General features: G+C 62.9%; 1 protein-coding gene across 2 annotated transcripts; it reads right to left on the reverse strand.

Moving 5' to 3' along the window:
- Positions 1-28: 28 nt before the first annotated feature.
- BMP1 (bone morphogenetic protein 1) lies at positions 29-23,201 on the reverse strand. 2 transcript variants are annotated; one of them, XM_041424916.1, is made up of 20 exons: positions 23,026-23,201; positions 14,577-14,690; positions 14,357-14,500; positions 14,154-14,271; positions 13,343-13,521; positions 13,128-13,233; positions 12,657-12,781; positions 10,687-10,802; positions 10,390-10,492; positions 8,164-8,280; positions 7,944-8,089; positions 5,663-5,858; positions 5,458-5,583; positions 5,198-5,358; positions 4,778-4,958; positions 1,578-1,703; positions 1,374-1,501; positions 1,089-1,302; positions 758-1,008; positions 29-531 (listed from the first exon to the last, which is right to left on the reverse strand). In XM_041424916.1, the coding sequence occupies exons 1-20, from the start codon at positions 23,162-23,164 to the stop codon at positions 397-399; spliced, it is 2,925 nt and encodes a 974-aa protein (XP_041280850.1). In that variant the 5' UTR covers positions 23,165-23,201; the 3' UTR covers positions 29-396. The 2 variants fall into 2 exon arrangements, with proteins under 2 accessions (XP_041280850.1, XP_041280852.1); XM_041424918.1 differs by lacking the exons at positions 29-531; positions 758-1,008; positions 1,089-1,302; positions 1,374-1,501; positions 1,578-1,703 and adding an exon at positions 2,192-2,403.
- Positions 23,202-23,353: the final 152 nt, after the last annotated feature.

The following is a 23,353-nucleotide window of genomic DNA, read 5'->3' on the forward strand; positions in this document are numbered from 1 at the left end:
AAGAGGCCGGGGCTGCCCCCGCTCCAAGTACAAGGGTATTTATTTCATGGGTACAAGAGAGAAACAGCACCTTGTGTGTGTTGGGCTCTTCCCGGTTACTGGTTTGTACATTCAGAGCTTTTGGCCGGGGCAGGGGAGGGCAGCGGGTCCTGCTCGGCCCCCCCAGCACCGGGGTGGGCGGCTGCCAGCGGGGACCCCCCCTGTGTCCCCGTGCCGTGGGCGCCCGAGCCCCGGGGCCCCGTGCGAGCGTGTCTTGAGTGCTGAGGTTGGCTGTGTGCTCCTCCTCCGTGCAGTCTGTGCGGGGCAGTGCTCCCCGCCGTCCTCCCTGCCCTCCTCCTCTTTCTCTTCCTCCTCCTCCTCCTCCCCTGCCCGCGGCGGGGCCGGGACCCCCGGCCCTCATTTCCTCGTGTGCAGCGTGTCCTGGAACTTGGTGCTGGTGTAGCGAAGGTGGAAACCCTTCTTGTTGATGGTGTCGTCGGAGTGGAAGCGGATCATCACCGAGTCTCCGGCCGAGTAGACCTCCTCGGGGGGCTGCGGGGGTGAGGGAGGGGGCGCTCAGATCCATGAGCACCCGCGGGGTGAGGGCCCGTTGTGGGTGGGAATATTTGCACTGTGGAGGGTGGGAACCATCACACCAGACCAAATTCCCACGGGGATTTCTCCACACCGCTCTGGCTCGGCCTCATCCATCACCTTGAATCCTCACTCCTTGCCCCCCACCCTGAGCCACCCCGCGTCCCCTCCGTGCCAAGCTCACCCCGGACCCGCAGAAGCGGCCGAGGCGCGGGGCCGTGCCGTCGTAGCCGTCGAAGAGCTCCATGTAGTCGTATCCGCAGTCGGCCTCCTCCTCGATCTCAAAGGTCTGGAAGATGAGCTCCACGCCGAAGCCCTCCTCGGCCATGATCACCCACTCGCAGTCCGAGCCCCCCGGGTAGTTGTTGTCACCAAATTGTGCGTGGGAATACAAGTCCTTGGTCTTCACCTCGGCACGCACCTGGCCCCCGCACACTGTGGGACAAGCCGGGGTTTAGGGGCACCCAGGCTGTGCCCCCACCCCATAACCCCATTTCCCAGTGCCACCGAGGTACCTGTGGTGTGGGTGGCCTCGAATCCCTTCTTCTGGATGGAGTTATCGGACACAAACTTGAGGAACATCTTGTTGCCCGAGGAGAGGATGGGCTCGGGCTCCTTGGCCCCGCAGAAGCGGCCGAGTGCCGGGGCCTTGGCGTCCTTCCCGTCGAAGATCTCCAGGTGGTCGTAGGTGCATTCCTGCTGCGCCTCCACGTCCAGCTCCGAGAAGGTCTGTGGAGGTTCTGGGTGAGCTCGGGGCTCGGCAGAGGGGACCCCAGAGCCCCCCACCCCCCGACCCCTACCAGCTTGATGCGGTGCCCCGGCGTGGTGCTGATGGCCCAAGTGCACTCCTTCTTACTGGGGTACTTATCGGGCCAGTTGGGGCTGGTGATGGTCCCCGAGACAGATGTCACCTTGTGGTCACAGCCAGCTGCCGGGACAGCGAGGAGGGTCACGGAGGCGTGGCTGGGGGATTCCCAAGGGAATGGGGGGTGGGCTGGACCCACCTTCCTTGCAGTCGTGCTTGTTGTCGTGCAGCACGAAGCCGCTGCGGCACTGGCACTCGTAGCTGCCGAAGGAGTTGAGGCACTCGTGCTGGCAGCCCCCGTTGTTCTTGGAGCACTCATCCTTGTCTGGGAGAGAGCAGAGGGATCCCTGAGCGGTCTGGGAAAGCCTGGAATGGTGCAATTCCACCCCAACACTGCCCTTGGCCCCCCCGGCCCCGCTGCCCTCCAGCCAAGCAAGCGCCCCCAGGCAGCAGCAAGCAGCTCCAGCATCCCGCTTCCAGCTCCAGCCCCGCGGGCACGGGACGGCTCCTCCTCTCCCGTGGGCTCACCCATGGGTGCCACCATTACCTGCTGCCAGGACGGACGGGGGGAGGCAGAAAAACACACAGTGACAACCAAAGATGCACAAGAAAGACCAGGACGCGGGAGTCCCTCTTTACTCATCGATAGGAAATGTCACAGACACGGTAAAAATTGGGGAGGGGGGGGGAAAAATAAAACAAACAAGGTCAGCTGGTCAATGACAAAACCAAAGGGGTGGGGTGCTTAGAACAAAAAAAAAAAAAAAAAAAAAAAAAAAAAAAGGAAAATAAAAAAAAAAAAAAAAATAAGGTCAACAACCAGTTCTGTCAAGCAAAAGGCTGCCGGGGCCGGCAGCACGGCTCGGCTCGGTCCCACCGTGCTCCCGCACGGCTCCGGGGCCGCGGCGTTCCTGAGAAAGACGGAGAGGATGGAGAGGCTCAGGAGGGGCCCCGCGGCCGCTTCTGCATGCGGAACTTCAGGCCGGGCGGGCGAGATTTCGGGGGCTGCAGCTGCTGCTTCTTCTCTGCAAAGAGAGAGGGAGAGAAGGGGGGGAGCGATGGGGGTGGTGAATTATTTTTGGTCAGAATTGTGACAGCAGATCTCTAGAGAGACTGTGAGAAGCTTTGCTTCTAGCAAGCGGCAGCCGGGGGGAAGCAGCAGCGAGGGGACCCCTGGGAGCCCCTCTGCGGCCTGGGCGAGCGGCTCTGCGGGGAGGAAGAGGAGGAGGAGGAGGAGGAGGCACGAGGCTGGCTCCGGGAGGATGCGCTTGGGCTTTGGGTGGGTTCCTAGGGGTGTCCAGTTTAGGAATGGCAGTGGAGGGGTTTGGGATCACCCCGAGCTGGCCGAACTTACCTCCCACCACTGCCCGAGCTCCCGACCACGGGTGTCGGGGCTCACCAGCCCCTCCCTGACCCCCCAAAGACCCCTGCACGTCCCGTGGCTCCCCCTGCCCGCGGGGCGGTGTTTTGGGGAGGGAAGCCAGCAGCAAGCGGGCACCAGAGCCCCCAGCGTCCCGCTCCGAGCTCACAGCGATGCCGGGGTGGAGCCGGGATCCCTCCTGGAGCCAGCGGCGAGGGGGGTCCTGCCGCGGCCCCCCCGGCCCCGCGGGCGCCTCTCAAGCGGAGGCTGTAACCTGACGTCTCCTCGGTCTGAGGGAGGAGGAAGCGAGGCGGAAAGGCCCTTTTGGGGTTGGGAAGGGGCTTCTGGGCTCAGAGCAGCTCCAGCACCGCGGGGGGAGCTGGCGGGACGGAGGGAGCCTGGGCGGGCGAGACAAGAGCAGGAGAGAGTTGGCAGCGGAAAGAAGCCCACCGGCTCGGTGTCTTTAGCAATCCTTTATTCCAGCCGGCTCGCTGGCCGCCACCCGGCATCGCCGTGCGCTCACCGCTCTCCCCCGCGGGCATCCGACGGCTCCGGGCTGCTCACCGCCCCGCAGCCCCCGGCAGCGCCTCTCCCCCCGCTGCGGACCCCCCAGCGCCGGGCGGGGCTCGGCCGAGAGCCGGGGGGACGTACCTGGATGCCGACACCGTGGCGGATTCCCGGGAGGAATGCGCATCCTTACGCGCGAGCCGACGGAGCCCCGGGCCGCGAGGAGGAGGAGGAGGAGGAGAAGGAGGAGGAAGAGGAGGAGGAGGAAGGCCTCACGTCTTCACCGGGGAAAAACGGGCGCCCAGACGGCCAGGCTGCCCGCGGCACCGAGGGACGGGGCTCGTCCGGAGCACGGGGACCCTCCGCGGCCAAAAAGGGGCCGCGCGGGAGAGGTTTTGCCCGGGGAGCAACCCCGGAGGGACCAGAGGAGGGACCCCGCTGTGGCCAAGTCCTCCAGGGTGGTCCTGCTGCCGGGAAAGCCCGAGACCTGAGCGGGGGAAGGTGGAGGAGAGGGTTTGGTGGTCTGTTGTCACCGCACATCCCGCGGGGTGAGGAAAAAGAGGGAAAAGGGGAGAGGGAAGGAGCCCGAAGTGCTCCGGGGGGAGACTCACCCGGCTGCCCCGTGGTCCCGCTCGGCCGCCGGGCTTCCCCGAGGAATCGCTTTGTGGAGGGTGCCGGCTCCCGACGGCTGGGCCCCCTGGGCCGCCCTACTCGCCTTGGTTTTAATTAAACAGATAAAGCAAAGACACTCCATCCCCGGCTCGCGGGGCTCTGCCGCTCAGGGGGACGCCGCTCCCGTGCTGCCCCTCAAAAACGGCAGCGGGAGGCTCACGGTGGGTGCTGGGGGTCTCTCACGGCTGGGATGGTGTCCAGGGCACTGTGCCACACCCAGGGGACCGTCTCGTGCACGAGGGTCCCGTGGCAGCCCCCAGCGCAGGGTCCAGCCCCGCATCCAGCCTTTCACTCCGTGTCCCCATCCCTGCCCGCAAGACCCATCCGAAGGTGACACCGGGTCCTGGCGGGGTGGCCCGGGAGAGGAGAGCGGCCCGTGGGGCAGACAGGGAGAGGCAGGTGACGGATTTTGAGAGGAGGGATCGCTCCGGGGAGCTCAGCCGGGGCCGGATGCTGACGCCGGGATGCGGAGCGCCCTGCCCGGGAAGCGGAGGGAGCCGGTGCCGTGCAGCAGAGCGGGGAGCAGCAGCAGCAGAGCGGGGTGTCACCGTCCCCCCACCCTGGTAATGCCACCCGAGGGGTGCAGCACCCTGGGCCGAGCACATCCCTGTCCCCAGCTGGACCCCAGCATCCCCTGGCTGTTTGGGGAGCACCCCCAGCTGTGAAGTAGGAACCAATTGTCCCCCAAAAGAGGAGAAAACCTCCCAAAATGTGCTGCCAGCCAGGCTGCCTGTGGCTGGAGGGTTTTGGGACCGGGGGCTGCACCCCTGGGGTGGGCGAGGGAAGCGTTAGCAGCGGTTTGGGGGCTGGCTGGGTGAGGGAGAGCAGGGGACGCCCGTGCTGGGGCCGGGCAGCTCTACCTGAGAAGAAATGGGCTTTGAAGCCTTTTTTGGAGACAGTGTTGTCGGACTTGAACTCGATCCTCATGTTGTTGTACTGGGAGGTGATGACGTCGGGCTTCTCGGCGCCGCAGAACTTCCCGTGCAGCTTGGAGTCGGCCGTGAGCCCGCTGCGCACCTCCACGAAGTCATATTTGCACACCTGGAGGGGACACAGGGCTGGGGACACGGCAGTGCCACCCTGCGGGCCACCAGCAGCCCCTGAGAGCACCCCCAGTTCTGAAGCAGGAGCCAATTGTCCCCCAAAAGAGGAGAAAACCTCCCAGAATGCGCTGCCAGCCAGGCTGCCTGCGGCTGGAGGGTTTTGGGACCGGGGGCTTCACCCCCGGCGTGGGCGAGGGGCGGCACACGGCGCAGAGAGGAGCTGCTCCCCCCACTCACATCGTTGCCCTCGGTCTCGAAGAAGTCGAACTGGAGGGAGATGCGGTACTGGGTGGGGGCCACCAGCTGCCAGATGCAGTTCTTGTTGGGGGGATACTCCTTGGGCCAGCCCGGGCTGGTGATGGAGCCGTTGAGCTTGGTGAGGAAACCTCCGCAGGCGGCTGCAGGGCGGGACCACCCAGCGCCCGTCACCTCCACGGGGCCGGGGGCTCGTCAAGGGGCACGGGGGGGGTTTTGGGGGGGTCTCAGGGGACACTCACCCTCGCAGCGGCGCTTGTCAGATGCCAGCTCGTAGCCAGGGTCACAGGCACACTTGTAGCTGCCCAGGGTGTTGACGCAGCGCTGCTCGCAGCCGCCGTTGTTGGGGCGGGAGCACTCGTCCATCTCTGGGCAGGGCAGGGCAGGGCGGGTGAGCGGCCGGGGGGCTGCGGGCACCCCCAGAACCCCCCGCAGCACCCCCCAAACCTTTGAAGAAGTTGACGGCGAAGCCGGCCTTGTTGATGGAGCCGTCGGACACAAATTTCATCCAGAGCTTGTTGGAGGTGCTCTTGATGTCGTCGGGTTTGTCGTAGCCGCAGTAGCGGCCAATGAGGCTGCTCGAGTCGCTGCTCCCGTCACGGATCTCCAGGTAGTCGTAGGCACAGCTGTCGTGACGCTCGATCTGGGGGAGGACAGTGGCACAGAGAGGTGGCACAGGAAGGTGGCACAGTATGATGTCACAGTATGATGTCACAAAATGATGTCACAGAATGATGTCACAGTATGATGTCACAGAATGATCTCACAGTAAGGGGTCACAGTGAGGTGTCACAGGAAGATGTCCCAGGAAGGTGTGACAGTAAGGTGTCACAGTGAGGTGTCACAGTATGATGTCACAGTATGATGTCACAGTGAGGTGTCACAGTAAGGTGTGACAGGAAGATGTCACAGTATGATGTCACAATAAGATGTCACAGTAAAGTGTCAAAGTAAGGTGTCACAGGGAGGTGTCATAGTATGACGTCACAGTGAGGTGTCATAGTATGACGTCACAGTGAGGTGTCACAGGAAGATGTCCCAGGAAGGTGTGACAGTAAGGTGTCACAGTGAGCTGTCACAGTAAGATGTTGCAGGAAGATGTCACAGTGAGGTGTCACAGGAAGATGTCCCAGGAAGGTGTGACAGTAAGGTGTCACAGTGAGCTGTCACAGTAAGATGTTGCAGGAAGATGTCACAGTGAGGTGTCATAGTATGGCGTCATAGTGAGGTGTCACACTATGATGTCACAGGAAGGCATCAAAGGAATATGTCACAGGAAGATGTCACAGTAAGGTGCCACAGTAAGGTGTCACAGTATGATGTCACAGTAAGGAGGCACAGGAAAATGTCACAGTAAGGTGCCACAGTAAGGTGTCACAGTATGATGTCACAGTAAGGAGGCACAGGAAAATGTCACAGTAAGGTGCCACAGTAAGGTGTCACAGTATGATGTCACAGTAAGGAGGCACAGGAAAATGTCACAGTAAGGTGTGACAGGAAGATGTCACAGTAAGGTGTCACAGTATGATGTCAAAGGAAGATGTCACAGGAAGGTGTTACAGGAAGATGTCACAGTAAGATGTCACAATAAGTTGTCACAGTAAAGTGTCAAAGTAAGGTGTCACAGTGAGGTGTCACAGTAAGATGTCGCAGGAAGATGTCACGGTAAGGTGGCACAGGAAAATATCACAGTAAGATGTCACAGTAAGATGTCACAGTGAGGTGTCATAGTACGGTGTCACAGTGAGGTGGCACAGTAAGATGTCACAGTGAGGTGTCACAGTGAGGTGTCACAGTGAGGTGTCACAGGAAGATGTCACAGTAAGGTGGCACAGTACGGTGTCACAGTAAGGTGGCACAGTAAGGTGTCACAGTAAGATGTCACAGTTAGGTGGCACAGTGAGGTGGCACAGTAAGGTGGCACAGTAAGGTGTCACAGGAAGATGTCACAGGAAGATGTCACAGTAAGATGTCACAGTGAGGTGGCACAGTAAGGTGGCACAGTAAGGTGGCACAGTACGGTGTCACAGTGAGGTGTCACAGTAAGATGTCACAGTAAGATGTCACAGTGAGGTGTCACAGTAAGGTGGCACAGTTAGGTGTCACAGTATGATGTCACAGTGAGGTGGCACAGTACGGTGTCACTGTAAGGTGTCACAGTGAGGTGTCACAGTGAGGTGTCACAGTTAGGTGGCACAGTGAGGTGTCACAGTGAGGTGTCACAGTAAGACAGCCCCTGTCAGGGTATTAATTGATGCAGGCTCCGTGCATTCACAGAAGGCTGATCAATCATCTTTATTAAGAACCCCGCTGTTCTTTTAAATCTTAGTTCACTACAGGTTGACCTGATTGGTCCTTTAATTAAAGCACCAGCACTGTTGGCTAATTAAGAAACCACCCTTTGGTAAACAAACCTCCATGACACATTCCACAGCAGCAGGTGCAGCAAGTTAAGATCAGAATTGTTTCTCATTCTTTTCCCTGATGTTCTCACGGCCTTTCCCAGCACAGTGCCTGGGAACGTTGTGTTTCTCCCCCTGCGCAGAGAGCTGCTGCCACAGAACAGGGCTGGTTTTGTCCCTGCACCCCCAAACCCTTCCCGCCCGTTATGCGGGGAAACTGAGGCACGGAGGCATTGCTGATGGACGCAGCAGCCCCAAACCCATCCTGAGGGAGCTCTGGGATGAGGAGATGACCCCTCCCCAGCCTCGGGGGGACGCTGACCCACCTCGAAGGACTGGAAGGTCAGTCCCACGTGGTAGCCCTCGGACACGGTGATTTTCCAGACGCACACCTTGCTGGGCCGGTAGTCATCGGGGTAGTTGGGGGACTGGATGTGGCCGTTGTCCTTCTTCACGTCCCCCCCGCAGATGGCTGGAAGGGAGGAGCAGCAGCCTGAGCCCCCCCCGGCCCCGCGCCGCCCCCTGGGCCCCGCTGCTCCCCCCTACCTTCGTAGACGGCGAAGAAACCTTTGCCCACCCAGTTGCTGCTGCTGCGGAACTCCACCCAGAGGCGGCTGTCGGTGGAGACGATGGGCTCGGGCAGCTTGTTCCCGCAGAACCTGCCTGGGGAGGAAGGCGTGCTGGGCTGCCGTGCTGGAACCCTCCTCTTCCTCAGCGCCACCTCCCCTTCCTCCCCGCCACCTCCCCTTCCTCACTGCTGCCTCCTCTTCCTCACCGCCACCTCCTCTTCCTCACCACCACCTCCTCTTCCTCACCACCATCTCCCCTTCCTCACTGCTGTCTCCTCTTCCTCACCGCCATCTCCTCTTCCTCACCGCCATCTCCTCTTCCTCACCGCCATCTCCTCTTCCTCACCGCCATCTCCTCTTCCTCACCGCCATCTCCTCTTCCTCACCGCCATCTCCTCTTCCTCACCGCCATCTCCTCTTCCTCACCGCCATCTCCTCTTCCTCACCGCCATCTCCTCTTCCTCACCGCCATCTCCTCTTCCTCACCGCCATCTCCTCTTCCTCACCGCCATCTCCTCTTCCTCACCGCCATCTCCTCTTCCTCACCGCCATCTCCTCTTCCTCACCGCCATCTCCTCTTCCTCACCGCCATCTCCTCTTCCTCACCGCCATCTCCTCTTCCTCACCGCCATCTCCTCTTCCTCACCGCCATCTCCTCTTCCTCACCGCCATCTCCTCTTCCTCACCGCCATCTCCTCTTCCTCACCGCCATCTCCTCTTCCTCACCGCCATCTCCTCTTCCTCACCGCCATCTCCCCTTCCTCACCGCCACCTCCCCTTCCTCACCACCATCTCCCCTACCTCACCGCTATCTCCTCTTCTTCACTGCCATCTCCCCTTCCTCACCACCACCTCCTCTTCCTCACCACCACCTCCTCTTCCTCACCACCACCTCCTCTTCCTCACCACCATCTCCCCTTCCTCACTGCTATCTCCTCTTCCTCACTGCCCCCTCCTCTTCCTCACTGCCATCTCCTCTTCCTTGCCCTCTCCTTCTCTTTCTCATCATCACCTCTTCTTCCTCACTGCCACCTTGTCTACCTCACCATGACTTCCTCTTCCTCCTCATGACCTTCACTTCACCACTGCCACCTCCTATTCCTCATTGCCACCTCCTCTTCCTCCTCACCATCTCCTCTTCCTCATTACCACCTCTTCCTCCTCACCATCTTCTTTTCCTCACTACCACCTCCTCTTCCTCTTCACCACCTCCTTTTCCTCACCGCTACCTCCTCTTCCTCACTTACTCTTCCTCTTCCTGCTCACCAGCTCCTCTTCCTCACAGCCTCCTTCTCTTCATCACCACCTCCTCTTCCTCCTCACCACTTCCTCCTGGTCCCCCCGATGTCCCTTTCCAGCCTAAAGCCAAAGGCTGCTCCTCCCCCCACTCCTCCCCCCAGTCCCTCTGGCTTTTCCGGCTGTTTCACTTCAGCTGCTGATTCCAGGGGACTTTGGGAATCCTGGGATTTGGGAAATTCATGGGATGGAACTGGGATCCTGGAATCTCCCTGGGGAACATCACAGGGATGGGACAGGATCCCGGAATCTCTCTGGGGAACATCACAGGGATGGAATTTTGATCCTGGAATCTCCCTGGGAAACATCACAGGGACAGAATTTTGATCCTGGAATCTCCCTGGGGAACATCACAGGGACAGAATTTTGATCCTGGAATCTCCCTGAGGAACATCACAGGGATGGCACAGGATCCTGGAATCTCTCTGGGGAACATCACAGGGATGGAATTTTGATCCTGGAATCTCCCTGGGGAACATCACAGGGATGGAATTTTGATCCTGGAATCTCCCTGGGGAACATCACAGGGACAGAATTTTGATCCTGGAATCTCCCTGGGGAACATCACAGGGATGGGACAGGATCCTGGAATCTCCCTGGGGAACATCACAGGGATGGGACAGGACACTGGAATCTCCCTGGGGAATATCCAGCTCCTCGGGGTGGGACTGGGACACCGGCACTCCCTGGGGAGAGGTGTGCCAGCCAGCTGGATCATCCAGACTGGTCTCACTGGTGCGGGCTAAACTGGGAGCTCCGTTCACCTCAGTAACCCCTCTGGGGGGTAATCCCCCCCTCCCCAGGACTTTGGAATACCAGGCAGGCAGGGCGAGGGGCAGAGGGAAGCCCCTGGCCCCCTGCTGGTCCGGCGGGCAGGAGGAGCGGGCAGGAGGCCCCGGGTTGTTACCTCGCAGCGTGGCCTTTCTCCAGAACCCGTCTCTCACCTCCACGTAGTCGTACCAGCACAGCCGGCTTCGGTACAGGTCCAGGGTGGTGAAATTCAGGATGATCTAAGGGTGGGAAGGAGCAGGAGGAGCGTGGGGTGGGCTCCCCCCACACCCCATCCGCAGGGAGCCGGGGGAACCTGGTGGAACCCAGAGCCGCTCTGCCCGGAGCATCCCACCCCACAAGGGGGTGCTGGGGCTCGGGACACCCCAAAACAGGGCTGGGAGAGGGCGGGAGCCGTCACCCCGGCAGTCAGTACCTTCTCTCCGGGGGTGACCGAGATCCTCCAGACGCAGTGCATGTGGGCAGAGTATCCATTGGGGAATTCCGGGGAGGAGAAGTTGCCCTGGCTGTCCTGGAGTGTCTCCCCACAGGCTGCAGAGGGAGAAAATCGGGGTTCAGACCCTTCAGGGAACCCCCCACCAGCAGGGAGGGCATCACTACCTTCACCCCCAACCCCAGCGCCCTTTTCCCACCCAAATTCCCAGCCCCGAGGGCCAAAAAAACACCGCATCACCGCCATCCCCAACCCTCCCTGGAGCGGCTCCCGGTCCGTGGCGCCCCTCCAAGGCTGCAGCCGGGGGGCAGGAGCGCTGCCGGCCCCCCCGTGCGGTGCCACGCCGCGGGGCCCGGCTCGCCGCCCGCGCTCCGGGCAGGTTTCCGCGCCTGGAGCCGGCCCAGCGCTGCCATCTGGGAGCCACATGAGGCGGACACGGAGCTCGGCCGCCGCTCTCGGGGGGCCAGGGCGGCCGCCCCCCTCCCCACCCTCCCGCTCGGAGCGGGGGGCACGAGATGAAAGGTGAATCGGTGCAAAAAGGCCGCTTGAAACCCGGGCTCGCTGCCTTTTTTCCCTCCTCGTTTTGGAGTGGAAACAAAAGAAGGGGACGCTTGTGATCCAGAGAGGCTTTTTCGGGGGGGGGGCTCCTCCCTTTTTTTTTGCTTTTCCTTGCTCCAAACGAATCACTTTTCCTGCTCCCCTGAAGGCGGCACGGCCGTGGGGCCCCTCACAAAGGCTTCCCTCTTCCAGGCTGCTAATTAGTTGCTGGAATTAAGCGGGAGCGTGCGGGAGCCAAACTCCTTGCAGATGTTGCCAGCACAGCCCCGGAGCACGTGCCTGCTGTCGGGGGACTCGTGCCAGCCGCCCCCTCCCCGCGCCTGGGACAATGCCACCGCTCATGGTCACAGTCCCAGAGCCCTTGGAGGTGACAACAGAGCTCTGGTGACGATCTGCTCCAGCCCCGGGGCACTTGAGGGCTCTGATGGGATCAGGATGTCCCGTCCCACCTCATCCAAACCCCTCTGGGTGCAGGGGTGGGATGGAGGAGGCTCTGAGGAGGCTTCGCTCCCCAGGGGTGCTTGTGGGGTCAGAGGATGCTCCCAGGGGATGCTCTGCTCTTGGGGGAATGGTCTTTGCAGGATTTTTTCAGGGGGATGCTCTTGGAAGATCCTCTGGGGGGATGCTCTTCCCTTGAAGGATTGTTTTGTAGGAATTCTCTGGGGAGATGTCCTTTGGAGGATTTTTTAGGGGATGCTCTTGCAGGAGGTTCTGGTAGGGAGATGCTCTTTGAAGGATTTTTTTGGGAGATTTTTTGGGAGATGCTCTTTAGAGGATGCTCTCCAGGGGATTTCTTTGGGGGATGCTCTTGCAGGAGGCTCTGGGGGGAGACACACTTTGAAGGATTTTTTGGGAGATTTTTTTTGGGAGATGCTCTTTAGAGGATGCTCTTTGGAGGCTGCTCTTTTGGGGATTTCTTTGGGGGATGTTTTTTGGGAGATGCTCTTGGAGGATGCTCTTTGGGAGATACTCTAGGAGGATGCTCTTGGGGGATTTTCTTGGCTGATGCTCTTTGGGGGATTATTTTTGGGGACGCTTTTGGAGGATGCTCTTTTGAGGGCTGCTCCAAGGAGATGCTCTAGAGAGGATTTTTTGGGACAACGCTTTTGGGGGATGCTCTTTTCTTGCAGGAATGGGAAGAGAGGGCAGCTGAGGACACCTTCACACAGGCAGATTCTGCACACAGCCCCCCAAAGTGGATGGAGGAAAGCACCTTGAGCGCTCTTTAGAAAATCCCACAACAGTGAGGACCCCAAAACCACAGGAAACAGGGAATCCACCCAGGACGGCGCCACTTTTGCCAAGATTTGGGGTGAAGCCGAGTGTTTCCTGGGAAATGCAACCCCGGGGGCGCTCCCCTGGGCTCCCTGTGCCCTGGGGGTGGTGGCACTCACCTGGGCAGCGGTAGAGCTTGCGGGCCTGGGCAATGTCCCCTTTGCTGAGCCGTGTCCTCTGGCCGATGGCGGGACGGACGCCGTTCACGTCGTACTTGGGCAGGATGGTGTCCAGGAAGATGCCCCTGGGGCAGGAAAAGGGTGAGCCGGGCGGGAATCGCCTGCCCTGCGGCCTCACCACCGGGAAAGGACGCTAAAAACAGCCTGGCTAATTAAAGCAGCCTGGCTAATTAAAGCCTGCAGGCCGGTGAGTCAGCGGGGATGTGTCCCCAGTGGAGGTGACTGCGGGGACAGCAATTCCCTGCTCTGGGAAGGGACCTGAGGGGTTTCATCCCACCCAGAATGCCATTGGAAACCTTTGTTGGAGGGAATTAACTCTGTCCACAGCTGGTAACCATCCTCAGCGGCTGGGGACACTGTGCCACTGTCCCTAGGATGTGAGATGACACCAGGGGACACCCCGGGCCGTACCTGGAGAAGGTGTTCCTGGCGTAGTGCATGATGCTGTCAAAGTCGTAGGTCTCCCCCAGCGACTCCACCTCCTCCGGCTCCATCTTGAGGAAGTTGTATTCCTGCCCTGAGGAGGACAGGATGGGGACACTGCCAGGGGGACGCCAACTTCGGCAGCACCCCACTGCAGGGATGAAGAGGAGGAGGAGGAGGGGGGGAGGGAAGCTCATCCCCACCTGGCTGGATGTTCTCCCGGATGATGGAGACGTGGTCATCCCGGTCGGGGCGCGTGTGCTCGTGCCAGAAGCCGATGACGTGGCCCAGCTCGTGCACCACGATGCCGAACTTGTCGCAGTTTTTGCCGATGGAGATGGCCTGGGGTCCCCCTCCTCGGCGGCCCACGTAGGAGCAGCACCTGCAGGGGAGGAACCTGCAGGTGACTCCTGGCTCTCTGCTGTGGACATACCCGTGTTCCCCAGCCAGGAGTATCAGGTCCCAAAAAATGCTGGGCGTGTGGGAATCATCCCCGATACAGAACTTCAGGCATCCTGCCCATGTGAGGAACTCGAGCCTCAGCTCTGCCTGGAAACTGGGAGAGCTCAGCTGCTGGCACGGCATGGCCCAGCACGGCATGGCACAGCTGCACCAGCCCCAGCTCCAGGGGTCCTGCTGGCTCGGGTGCCCACCCAGCTCCCTGGAGCCATCCTTGCCCCTGCCCTGGGCTGCGCTGCTCCAGCCCTGTGCTCTGGACCCGGGCTCAGGGTTTGCACCCACGCAGGGGCTCCCATTCCAGGGGAAATCCTCCTCCTAACCACCATCTGCTTGGCCAGGGCCGTGCCCCGACGTGTGAAGATGCTGAGCTCGTCCAAACCCCTGTTTCCTTTGGCGCCAGCCCCACTGCAAGCCCGGGCTGGTGCCGCGCCACCGACCTCATCCCCCGGCGGCGAGCGCCGAGCTCCGGCACCTCCTGGACCCCAAGGAATGGATCCCCCCCCAAAACCGAGCCCCAAACCGCTGGGCCGGGTCCTGGAGCAGCCCTGCACGTACCCACAGGGGCGGTAGGTGAACACGATGTAGCTGTCCTCGTCGTTGCGCTCCAGGAAGGTGACACAAGTGTGCTTCTCCCAGTGGCGCATGGCCTGCCGGAAGATGGCTCGCTGGCTGCCTGCGGAGGGGCGGTGGGGGGGTCAGCCCGGAGGGGAAACTGAGGCACGGCGGGGCCGGCCACCCCTGGGCTGGCTGTCACTCACCGCTGAAGTTGCCGCTGATGACGTAGGGGATGACCCCGTCCGGCCACACTCGCTCCGGCCGGGACGTGGCGGCGCGGCGGCTCCGTGCCCGGCCCCGGCCCCGGCGGCGCCCGGGGTGGGACCGGGGGCTGGTGGCGTTGCTGCCTGCGGGGATGGGGGGGTCAGCAGGGCCGGCCCCCGGGGATGGAGGCGGGCAGGGGGCACCGGGGGCACGGGGTACCTGAGGAGTTGGAGGGCAGGCGGGTGATGGTGTGACGGGCCAGGTCCACCACCCGGTCCACCTGGAAGAGCTGCAGGTCCTCCTCGTCCAGGGCGATGTCACCCAGGAAGGCGGCTGGGAGGGGAGGAGGAGGTGTGAACCCTCCTCTGTGTATCCCAAATCCCATTGTGTGCCTCTCCCCAGCCCCTCCACACCTGGCAAGCCCCGAAGATGAAGGCAAGCCCTTCCTCCCCCTCCTCCTCCTCCTCTTCCTCTCACTCTCCTTCAGCTGAGCGTGGTGCTGGCCAGGCTCCCCCCACTCCCCAGCAGCTGGAGCCAGCCCTGCTCTCACATCTGGATCGCATAAAACCCATCCATCACTTTTTAGGGTTTCTATTATTATTTGTGTTGCAAAACTGCCTTTTTCCCTCCCGACTTTTGCTGGCTTTAGGACCCCCTTCCTGCCCGGCTCTTGCCCCCTAGCCCGGTGCGTGCTCCGACAGCCCCAGGATGCTCCAAGCAGCGACCTCTGAGTCATCTGCCAGCGCGGAGCGGAGCCATATGGGCCGGGAAGCTCCCGCTGCGCCCACGGCCCGCAGGAACGGGGCCGGCCGTCTGCCGGGGCCGGGACCCCCCTCCAACACCAGGGGATGCTCCAGCATCAAAGGGCTGGAGGACATAACCCTGCTCACAACCCTCCCTCCTCCTCTCTGTCGTCCATCCCGCGGCCCCTGCGGGGCTCGGGGCCGCGGGACACGCGCGGCTCCCGGCGCTTGGCCGGCCCCGAGCCCCGGGGACGCGGCGGCTCCTGCGGAAACGCCGGGGCTGCCTGAGGTCAGGCCGCGGCTCCGGAGGTGGCCGCAGTGGGGTCGGGGTTCCTCGCCGGTTTTGGGGGTACCTGGGGAGAGCAGAGGGTGCCTGGCACCCCCAGGCCTCGCCATCCCTTGGGAAGGGCAGTGGTGGGGAGTGGGGTGGCCGGAGCAGCTCAGGGGACGAGGGCGAGCGGAGCCAAGGTCGCGCTCCAAGCAGTTAGCAAATGGATCCCTAAAGAGCCACTAATTATGAAGGCAAGGCGGGACAATTAGGATAACCCGGAGAGGTCCAGAAAGCCGGCACGGGGTGAGAGGAGCAGCCATGGGATCAGAGGAGCAGACTGGATCCCGTCCCTTTCCACGGCACCGAGCCCGAAGCTCGCTGCAGCGGCGGTGTGGAGCGCTTTGGGGTGAAGGAGCCGCCTTTTGGGGCTGTCCCCGGCACTGACCGGTGGGTGAATCCCATCGGGGGAAGCTCCGGGGTGGAGAGCAGACCTGTGGCAGCGCCGAGGGAAGAGCAAACAAGCCGGGGCCGGCACCTCCCCTGGCAGCGACCTGCGGCTGGCACGGCCAGGCTGCAATTTGAGGGCAGAGCAGAGGCAGGAGCCGGCCCCGGCCTCCCCACACCCTCCCCGGGGCCGGGAGAGACGTGTCCGAACGGGCAGCGCGGGGGAGGACCAGGGCCGGGGAGCAGGACGAGCATCCCGTGCCAAGAGCTGCATGGAAAGACAAGGGAAAGTAAGCTCGCTTACAGCCGAGCAAGCGCCGGCGGAGCCAAGTGATATAGAAACCATATGTGAGGGATTTGGGAGACGTGAGAGAGCCGGGCAGGCCAGCCCGGGGCTGGGGGAGCTGCTTTTCCCGGAGGTTTGAGGCAGCTGGGCTCCCCCAGAACCCCCAGGCCACGGGGTGGTGGCTCCCGGAGGGGCCGGGGGGTGCCCCGGCAGCGATCCCTGCACGGACACGTCGGGGCCAAGCCCAGAGTGTGGGATTGAGAAATTCCAGGTTGATTTGGGCTCTGCTCACGGCTTCCTCCCACTCGCTCCCTGTGCACCCGTGGAATGAGGTGACACGCGGGATATTTTGGGGGGGCTCTGCTCACCAAAAGCCCCCAGACACTGCAAATCTCCCCACGGGGCTTCCCTGGGGACACTGCCACGCTGCTGCCACTTGTCCCTTCCCTGTTCGTGTGGGAGAGGTGAAGGGGACTCCCTGCAAGTAAAGGGAACCCCCTGCAAGTGAGGGGCCCCTCTGCAAACGGGGGGCTCTTGGCAGGAGAGGTCCCAGCCCTCTGCTGGGCACAGCCCGGGTTGGAACAGGGGGGAACACCCCCCGAGGGGTCACACCCCCAGCAGTACATCCCCTCACCCGCCAGGGCACGGTGTCCAAGGGACCCCAAACCAGGGGACGCAGATCCCCAGCCACCCCTGGAGGTATCCTGGTGTCCCTGCTCTGCTCCCAGCCTGGGAGAGAGGGGGCTGTGCTGCGGGGGCTGCTCCCTGCTCAGTCACAGAGGCCCTGGGGGCAAGGTCCGAGCTGCGGCGGTGCCAGCGGGGGGATACGATGCCAGCGGGGGGGGGATGCGATGCCAGCGGGGGGGATACGATGCCAGCGCGATGCCAGCGGGATGCCAGCTCCAAGGCCAGGCGTGGGGCACGCAGCAGCCGGGAGTGAAGGAGGAGAGAGGGGGAATCATCCCAGCTCCATCCCTGCCACCCCCAGAACACAGGCAGCCTTTGGGAGCCGCTCCCACGGCGCTCTTCCCCCTCCGCAGCCGGGAGATAGCTCAGCCCTCCTCTGTTGTTTGACTTTTTGTGCTGTGTTTTCTTTCGGGTTCTCGGAACGGTGACGTAACCCCGGGGCTGAAGATTTAGACAAACAAGGTTTTTCATTCGGAGCCGGGCCAAACCCCTCAGCACCCCATCCCGAACCTACAGGCACCTCCCGATCCTCCTGGATCCCCCTGCAGGGTCCCTCTGCTCCCTGCCCGGGATGCAGGAGCTCAGCATCCCCCGGGGCAAGGTGAGCCGTGCAGGGGGCAGCCACGGGCCTGACCTCTCTGGCGTCACTGGGATTTTGGGATGAGCCTGACCTCGGGCCCCACCAAGGTTGGGAACAGAGCTGCAGGAGAAATACGATAAAACAGGCGGTGGGAAGGGGCCGGGGCGCGAACTCGGTGTTCTGGTGAGCCGGGAAAAGCAAACAGAGCCGCGGGGAAGCCTTGGCAGGGCAGCGGCAGATAAACAGCACAGGATCAGATTCCAGGGCAGTCTGGGGCAGAGGAGGCTCCGTGCGTGGTGCAGGGCAGGGGGGACCCTCATCCCTGCCAAGATCCCCCAGATGGGAAAGATCCTCATCCTCAAGTGGGTTTCACCAGCTTTGAAGGACACTGGGCAGGGGGGACCCTCATCCCTGTGAAGATCCCACCGAAGGGCGCCAGGTGGGAAAGACCCTCAGCCTTGCGCAGGTCCCACCCTTGTGCAGTTTGAAGGTTGCTGAGCAGGAGGGATTCTCATCCCTTGTGGGTGCCAGGAGCCCCCCAAGGGCGCTGTGCAGGGTGGGCCCAGCATTCCCTCAGTGGCTCAGCAGCTCCATCCCAAATCCTCGTGCGAGTCCCGAGCATCCCTCCCGGTGCAGGCAGGATTTGGGATGTGGAAGGATGCAGGGATTGATTGAACGGCTCTGCCCCTGCAGGGAACGGGATGGAAGCGAGACCTTAAATAGGTGCGTCCCGGCCTCAGCCGAGCTGCAGGGTTGAAAAGCCACGGAGCCACCGGAGCAGCATCCCACTGGCTCTCAGAGCCCTTAAATATGTGAGGAATGCTCCTCGCACCGCCCCTCGCCCCCGCACGCCGGCCCAGCTGCACGGCAAAACACGCCGGGGCCGCGGCCCGACGAGAGGGGACCCCTCTGCTCCCGGGGGTCCCCCCGGCCCGGGGGTCTGCGCTGCCCGCGGCGGGGCGGGGGGGTGCGGAGGTGGAAGGATGCGGAGCATCCCGGGGTTTTGGGGCAGGGGGAACAGCCGGGTCCCTGCAGGGAGACCCCGGGGACAGCGGGGACAGACGGAGGGGAAGCAGCTCCTCTCCTGCCCCCGGCACCGGCGCGGCCCCTCTCCCGGTGCCCCTCGCCGGCGGCGGGAGAGAGGGAGAGAGGGAGCCGCCAGCCTGTAAACGCGGGGCGAGGAGTATTTGCTTTCCCAGAGCACCTTCCGAGCAGCACAGCAGGCACAAAGCAGGAATTCAAGCCTCGGAGGCCAGGCTGGGAGCCAGGCCAGATCGCGGCCCCTGTGCAGGCTTGGGGAAACTGAGGCACGGGGGGATAGAGCCACTCAGCACCACGGGGCACCCCCCAAGAGCTCAGATATCCGTCACTGCCATCCCCCACCTCCTGCTTCCCGGCGGGAGCATCCTTATCCCAGCTGGTGGGTTTGGGATGCCCAGGGCTGTGCCAGCACCGGGCACTGGGCATCCAGCAGCTGGGCAAGGCAGAGAGGCTCCAGAACAACACCCAAGGCGGAGGGATTATCCCAACCCCGAATTCCCTCGGGTGCAAGGCACATCCTCCCTCCGCCAACGCTTCCCTGAGCACCCACAGCCAAATTCCCTCCCCAGCCCTGGGCAGCGCAGTTCAGGCTCCAACCAAGCCCTTCGCCTGCTCCAGGCCATGAAATAAGCACCGTGGAGCCTCGAATAAACATCCCCCTGGGCAGCAAACAAATTCCAGGGGCAGGAAACGTCCATGGGGGCAGGCTGGGAGTGGGAGGGATGGTTGGAGCACTGGGGCAGGCTGGGAGTGGGAGGGATGGTTGGAGCACTCCGGGGGAGCCTTTTCCTTCTGCTCTTCTTTCGTGACAGCAAAAGGAGGAAAAAGCCTCCTCCAGGGCTCGGCGTGGAGGATGCCAAGCCTGAGGCACGCCGGAGCCCCGGGATGGAAGGAGCCGTGTGCAGGGAGCGAGGTCTCCCTGCGTCCCCTCTGCAAAGCCAGGTCACCGAGGAAAACACATCCCGGGCCAAGAGCACCAGTCCCTGTGAAAGGGAGAGCTGCTGCAAAGGAAAATATTTGGAAATTGCACTGCCAAGGGGATGTCGGGGGGGTTGTTGTCACTTTGGAGAGGAGCCTGGTGGCAGCAGGGACAGGGAATGGAGAGGGGGACGGGCCCTGACACCCAGCTCCACACACGTGGGGCACCCCGGGCTCTCCTGTCCCTGGCTCTGGCTCTGCCAAGGGGCTCCCAGACCTCTGGGCATTCTCCCCGGGGCTCTGGCTGTAAACATCCCCCCTGTTGTGCTTCCTGTCCTCACAATCCCCCCTCCCAGCACACCTAAACCCCTTCCGGAGGCTGCTCCCGCCTCTCTGACAATCCCTCCTGTGGCTCGGGAGTTCCCACTGCCTTCCCCACGTGCGTGGAGCGTGGTTTGCCACTCCAAGTTTGCCACCCCAAATTTGCCAAGCCAAGTTTGCCACTCCAAATTTGCCAAGCCAAGTTTGTCACTCCAAGTTTGCCTTGCTGAGTTTGCCAAGCCAAGTTTGCCACTGCAAGTTTGTTAAGCCGTTTGCCATTCCAAGTTTGCCACTCCAAGTTTGCCACCCCAAGTTTACCACGCCAAGTTTGCCCCCCAGGTTTGCCGGCAGTGGCCTCCCGCAGCCCTTGGCCAGGTGATAAGCGGGACCTCCGCTTCCCACGGCTCGGCGGGATGCACTGGGAGCCTTTTTCTCTCCAGAGACCTCCAAGAATCCTCAGCAAAGCCACGGGCAAGTGGGAGGACACGTCGTTGCCCAGAAAACACCCTTCCCGGGGAGAAATTTCGGGGAAACCTCGCGGCGAGCCGTTCTCCCTCCCCTCACCGCATCCCCTCCCGGCTGCTTTGTTCTCCCCGGCTCTCCCCGGGGCCTTCCCGGCCATGTGTTTCCCAGCCCCGGATAAAGCCTCAGGAAGCGCTGTCTCCCCCCTGGGCACGACCCGCCGGCGTGAATCAGCAGCCGAGGCGTTTCCCAGGAGCCAGGGAAGGGAGGGCAGCGAGGGGCGAGCCCCCGGCCCCGCCGTGGCACCCCGGGCCCCCGCCGGAGGATGCCGCCGCGCCGAACGGGTGATTACACAAAGATAAAGCAGATCCCGGGATCGGCCTGAGATTTCCAAGGTTTGCCGAGCCCTGAACCGCAGGCCTCCCGCCGGCCCCGGCTCCGCGGGTGGATTTTTACCCTGCATGAATAAGTGACATATAACGGCTGGAAAATATTTTTGGGCAGCTTGACAAGTGTGACTGCAACCAGTAGCCCGGGCTGGCTACGCCTGGAAAGTGTAATCTAGGTGAAATCCCAGCGGCTGGAGAACTCCAGGCACGGCTGGGAAGCTCCTACAGCCGGGAAAGGGGGGCTCAGACCCCCAGCCCCATCCCTGTGTCCCTTGCTTCTGCCACGCAGGTGATGCCGAGCTCCCCGTGGGAGTTTGGGAGAGCAGATCCCCCCAAACACCCACTTTGGGGGGCTGTGTGAGCCCCCAAGGGCTCTGCACCCCCGTGTCCCTCTCCCCAAAGGTGCTGAATGTTGGACAGGGGGGTTTTAGCCCCCCAGTTTAGCCAAGCACCCCAAAGTGTGGGTGTGGAGCTGACCCAGGGTACAAGATGGGCTCAGTCCGCCCCCCCCTCCCCGGTGCTGGGGGCACCCAAGGGCTCCCGGCTCCCGTTCCCACATTGCCCAGGCAGCCCCGGCTCGCCGGGAAGAGGCAGAGCGAGCCCTGGGGCCGCTGTCCCAGCGCAGCTGGGGGTGCTGGGAGCCCTTCCAGCCGCCTTTCCCAACCGGAGATCCGACCCGGATCTGACCCGGCGGCTGCTCCCGGGCACCGAGACCTGACCGGGGGGTCCCGGCTCCCGTTCCCACATTGCCCAGGCAGCCCCGGCTCGCCGGGAAGAGGCAGAGCGAGCCCTGGGGCCGCTGTCCCAGCGCAGCTGGGGGTGCTGGGAGCCCTTCCAGCCGCCTTTCCCAACCGGAGATCCGACCCGGATCTGACCCGGCGGCTGCTCCCGGGCACCGAGACCTGACCGGGTGAAGGGAAACCGGGGCCACGGCCGGTTCCTTCCTCCCCGGCTGCCCGGGGGCTGCTCCAAGGGCTGCATCTCCCAGCGGTTTCCCGTTTTGGCATCCTTGGAAGCGACGCGGCGGCACGGGAGGCTCTTCCCCTTCCGCTGGCACCGCTGCAGACGGGTGGCATCAGCGGGGTGGCCGGCGAGCCGCGGGCAGCCGGTGGCCTCAGGATACCTCTGGCATGAGGAACACAAATCCCTCTCCCCGTGTTTTCCCTCCCCGGAGCAGCGGTGGTGGCAAAATTTCGGTGCTTGGCCGTTTCTGGCACTGCTCGGAGCTTGGGGGGGGGTCTTAACACCCCAAAACTGAACCGAACCCTCGCGTGGGATTTCGGGGGTGGGGGGAGATCAGGAGGATGCCAGGGAAATTTGAATTTCATCATCTCGGTCCTGTGGAGCCAAACGAGGGTGAATCCCCGGTTCGCTCGATGCGTGGCAGGGCCTGATACCCCCCCCGCCCCCCACCCCCGGCTCCCGTAATTAAATTAATCCCATCAGGATATCATAAAGGCTGGAAGGGAATGGCGAGGGGGCAACATGCGGCCCCGGGAGGCGGGGGGGGGTCTCGGGGTGCACAGGAGCGGGGCGAGGAGGGGACAGCGGTAAAACTCATGAATCGGGAGAAGCCTGGGCTCCGCCGCTCAGCTGGAGGAAGCGGGAGCGGAGGGAAGGCTCCAGCCGGCTCTGCCCGGACGGTTTTGCAAGCCTTGCTGTTTCAGCCCGGGAGGGCAGGAAGGGAAGGATTTTTGGCCAGAAAAAAGCCCTCGTGTAGACAGAGTTATATCAACAGCCGCCTTGCAGCGCAGACAATGCCAGTACAGAGAAACGTGATCCCCCGCCAGACCCCGGCCCTCGCGCCCGGCTCAGCCCTGCACGGCCCTCCCGTGCCTCAGTTTCCCCCCTCCCCAAATCCTTCCATGCCCTTTAGCGCGCACTGGGAGACCGGGATTTGCCCCCCGCAGCAGCCAGTTTGCTCCCAGCCCTCCCAAAACCTGGGGAGCAGCTCCGAACCCCTTGTCCCTGCACCGAGGGACCCCAGCCCGTGGCGGCACCTCCCGGGTGTCCCAGGGGGGACGAGCTTTGGCTGCGGGCGGGGAGAGAGGGCGAAAGCCAGGGGGTGCAGAGTGTGGGTTCAGGGATGGGGGGTGCCGGATGGGTCCGGCTCTGCGGTGGCGTGGGATGGAGAGGGGGGCTGGGTTGGGGGGCTGGGGGCTCCCCGCCGCCTTTGACAGCTCCCAGTGCAGCCAAGAGCGAGGAGAGAAAGCGGGGCGCGGGGCCAGCCCCCCCTGCTCCTCACCCTAAGTACAACCAGCTGCATCCCGGAGCGGGACCGGCCGCTGCTCCTCCGCTCCCCCCGAGCCCGGGCGGCCGGGACTCCCCGGGCCCGGCGCCGCGGAGCCAAGTTCCGCCGTGCGGAGCCCCGAAGTGCGCGCGGGGCACGCTCGCAGCCCCCGCACTCATCCCCGCACTCATCCCCGCACTCATCCCCGCACTCATCCCCGCAGCCGCGCTCCCGCGGACCCCGCGCTCCCCTTTGTCCGCCCGCCCGCCCCCCGCCGCGCATCCCCCCGCTCCTACCGGCTTTGCAGGGGTCCTTGTAGTCCAGGGGCTCCTCGTCCTCCTCCTCTTCCTCCAGCACGTAGGAATAGTCCGGAAAGCGCAGGGCCCGGGCCAGGAGCAGGCAGAGGAGCAGCCCGCAGCTCCGCAGCCCGGCCATGGCTCCGGCCGGCGTTTTTTTTTCCTCTCTTCCCTCTTTCCTTCCCTTCTTCGCTTTTTTTTTTTTTTTCCCCTCGCTCTCTCTCCCTTCTTCTTTTTTTTTTTTTTTTCTTTTTCTCTTTTTTTTTTTTTTAGGGAAATGAGATCTGGCGGGGGCGGGTTCAAGCGCGGAGCTCGGCCCCTGCAGCCC

This window comes from Onychostruthus taczanowskii, unplaced genomic scaffold (genome assembly GCF_017590055.1).
Source record: "Onychostruthus taczanowskii isolate IOZ18803 unplaced genomic scaffold, ASM1759005v1 scaffold84, whole genome shotgun sequence".
NCBI lineage: Eukaryota > Metazoa > Chordata > Aves > Passeriformes > Passeridae > Onychostruthus > Onychostruthus taczanowskii.

Coding starts and splice junctions, on each gene's coding strand:
- BMP1 (XM_041424916.1), bottom strand. CDS start 23,164: ATGGCCGGGCTGCGGAGCTGCGGGCTGCTCCTCTGCCTGCTCCTGGCC. Junction 13,234..13,342: donor CCGGGAGAACATCCAGCCAG/GTGGGGATGAGC, acceptor TGTCCTCCTCAG/GGCAGGAATACAACTTCCTC. Junction 4,959..5,197: donor TCGAGACCGAGGGCAACGAT/GTGAGTGGGGGG, acceptor TGTCCCCTCCAG/GTGTGCAAATATGACTTCGT.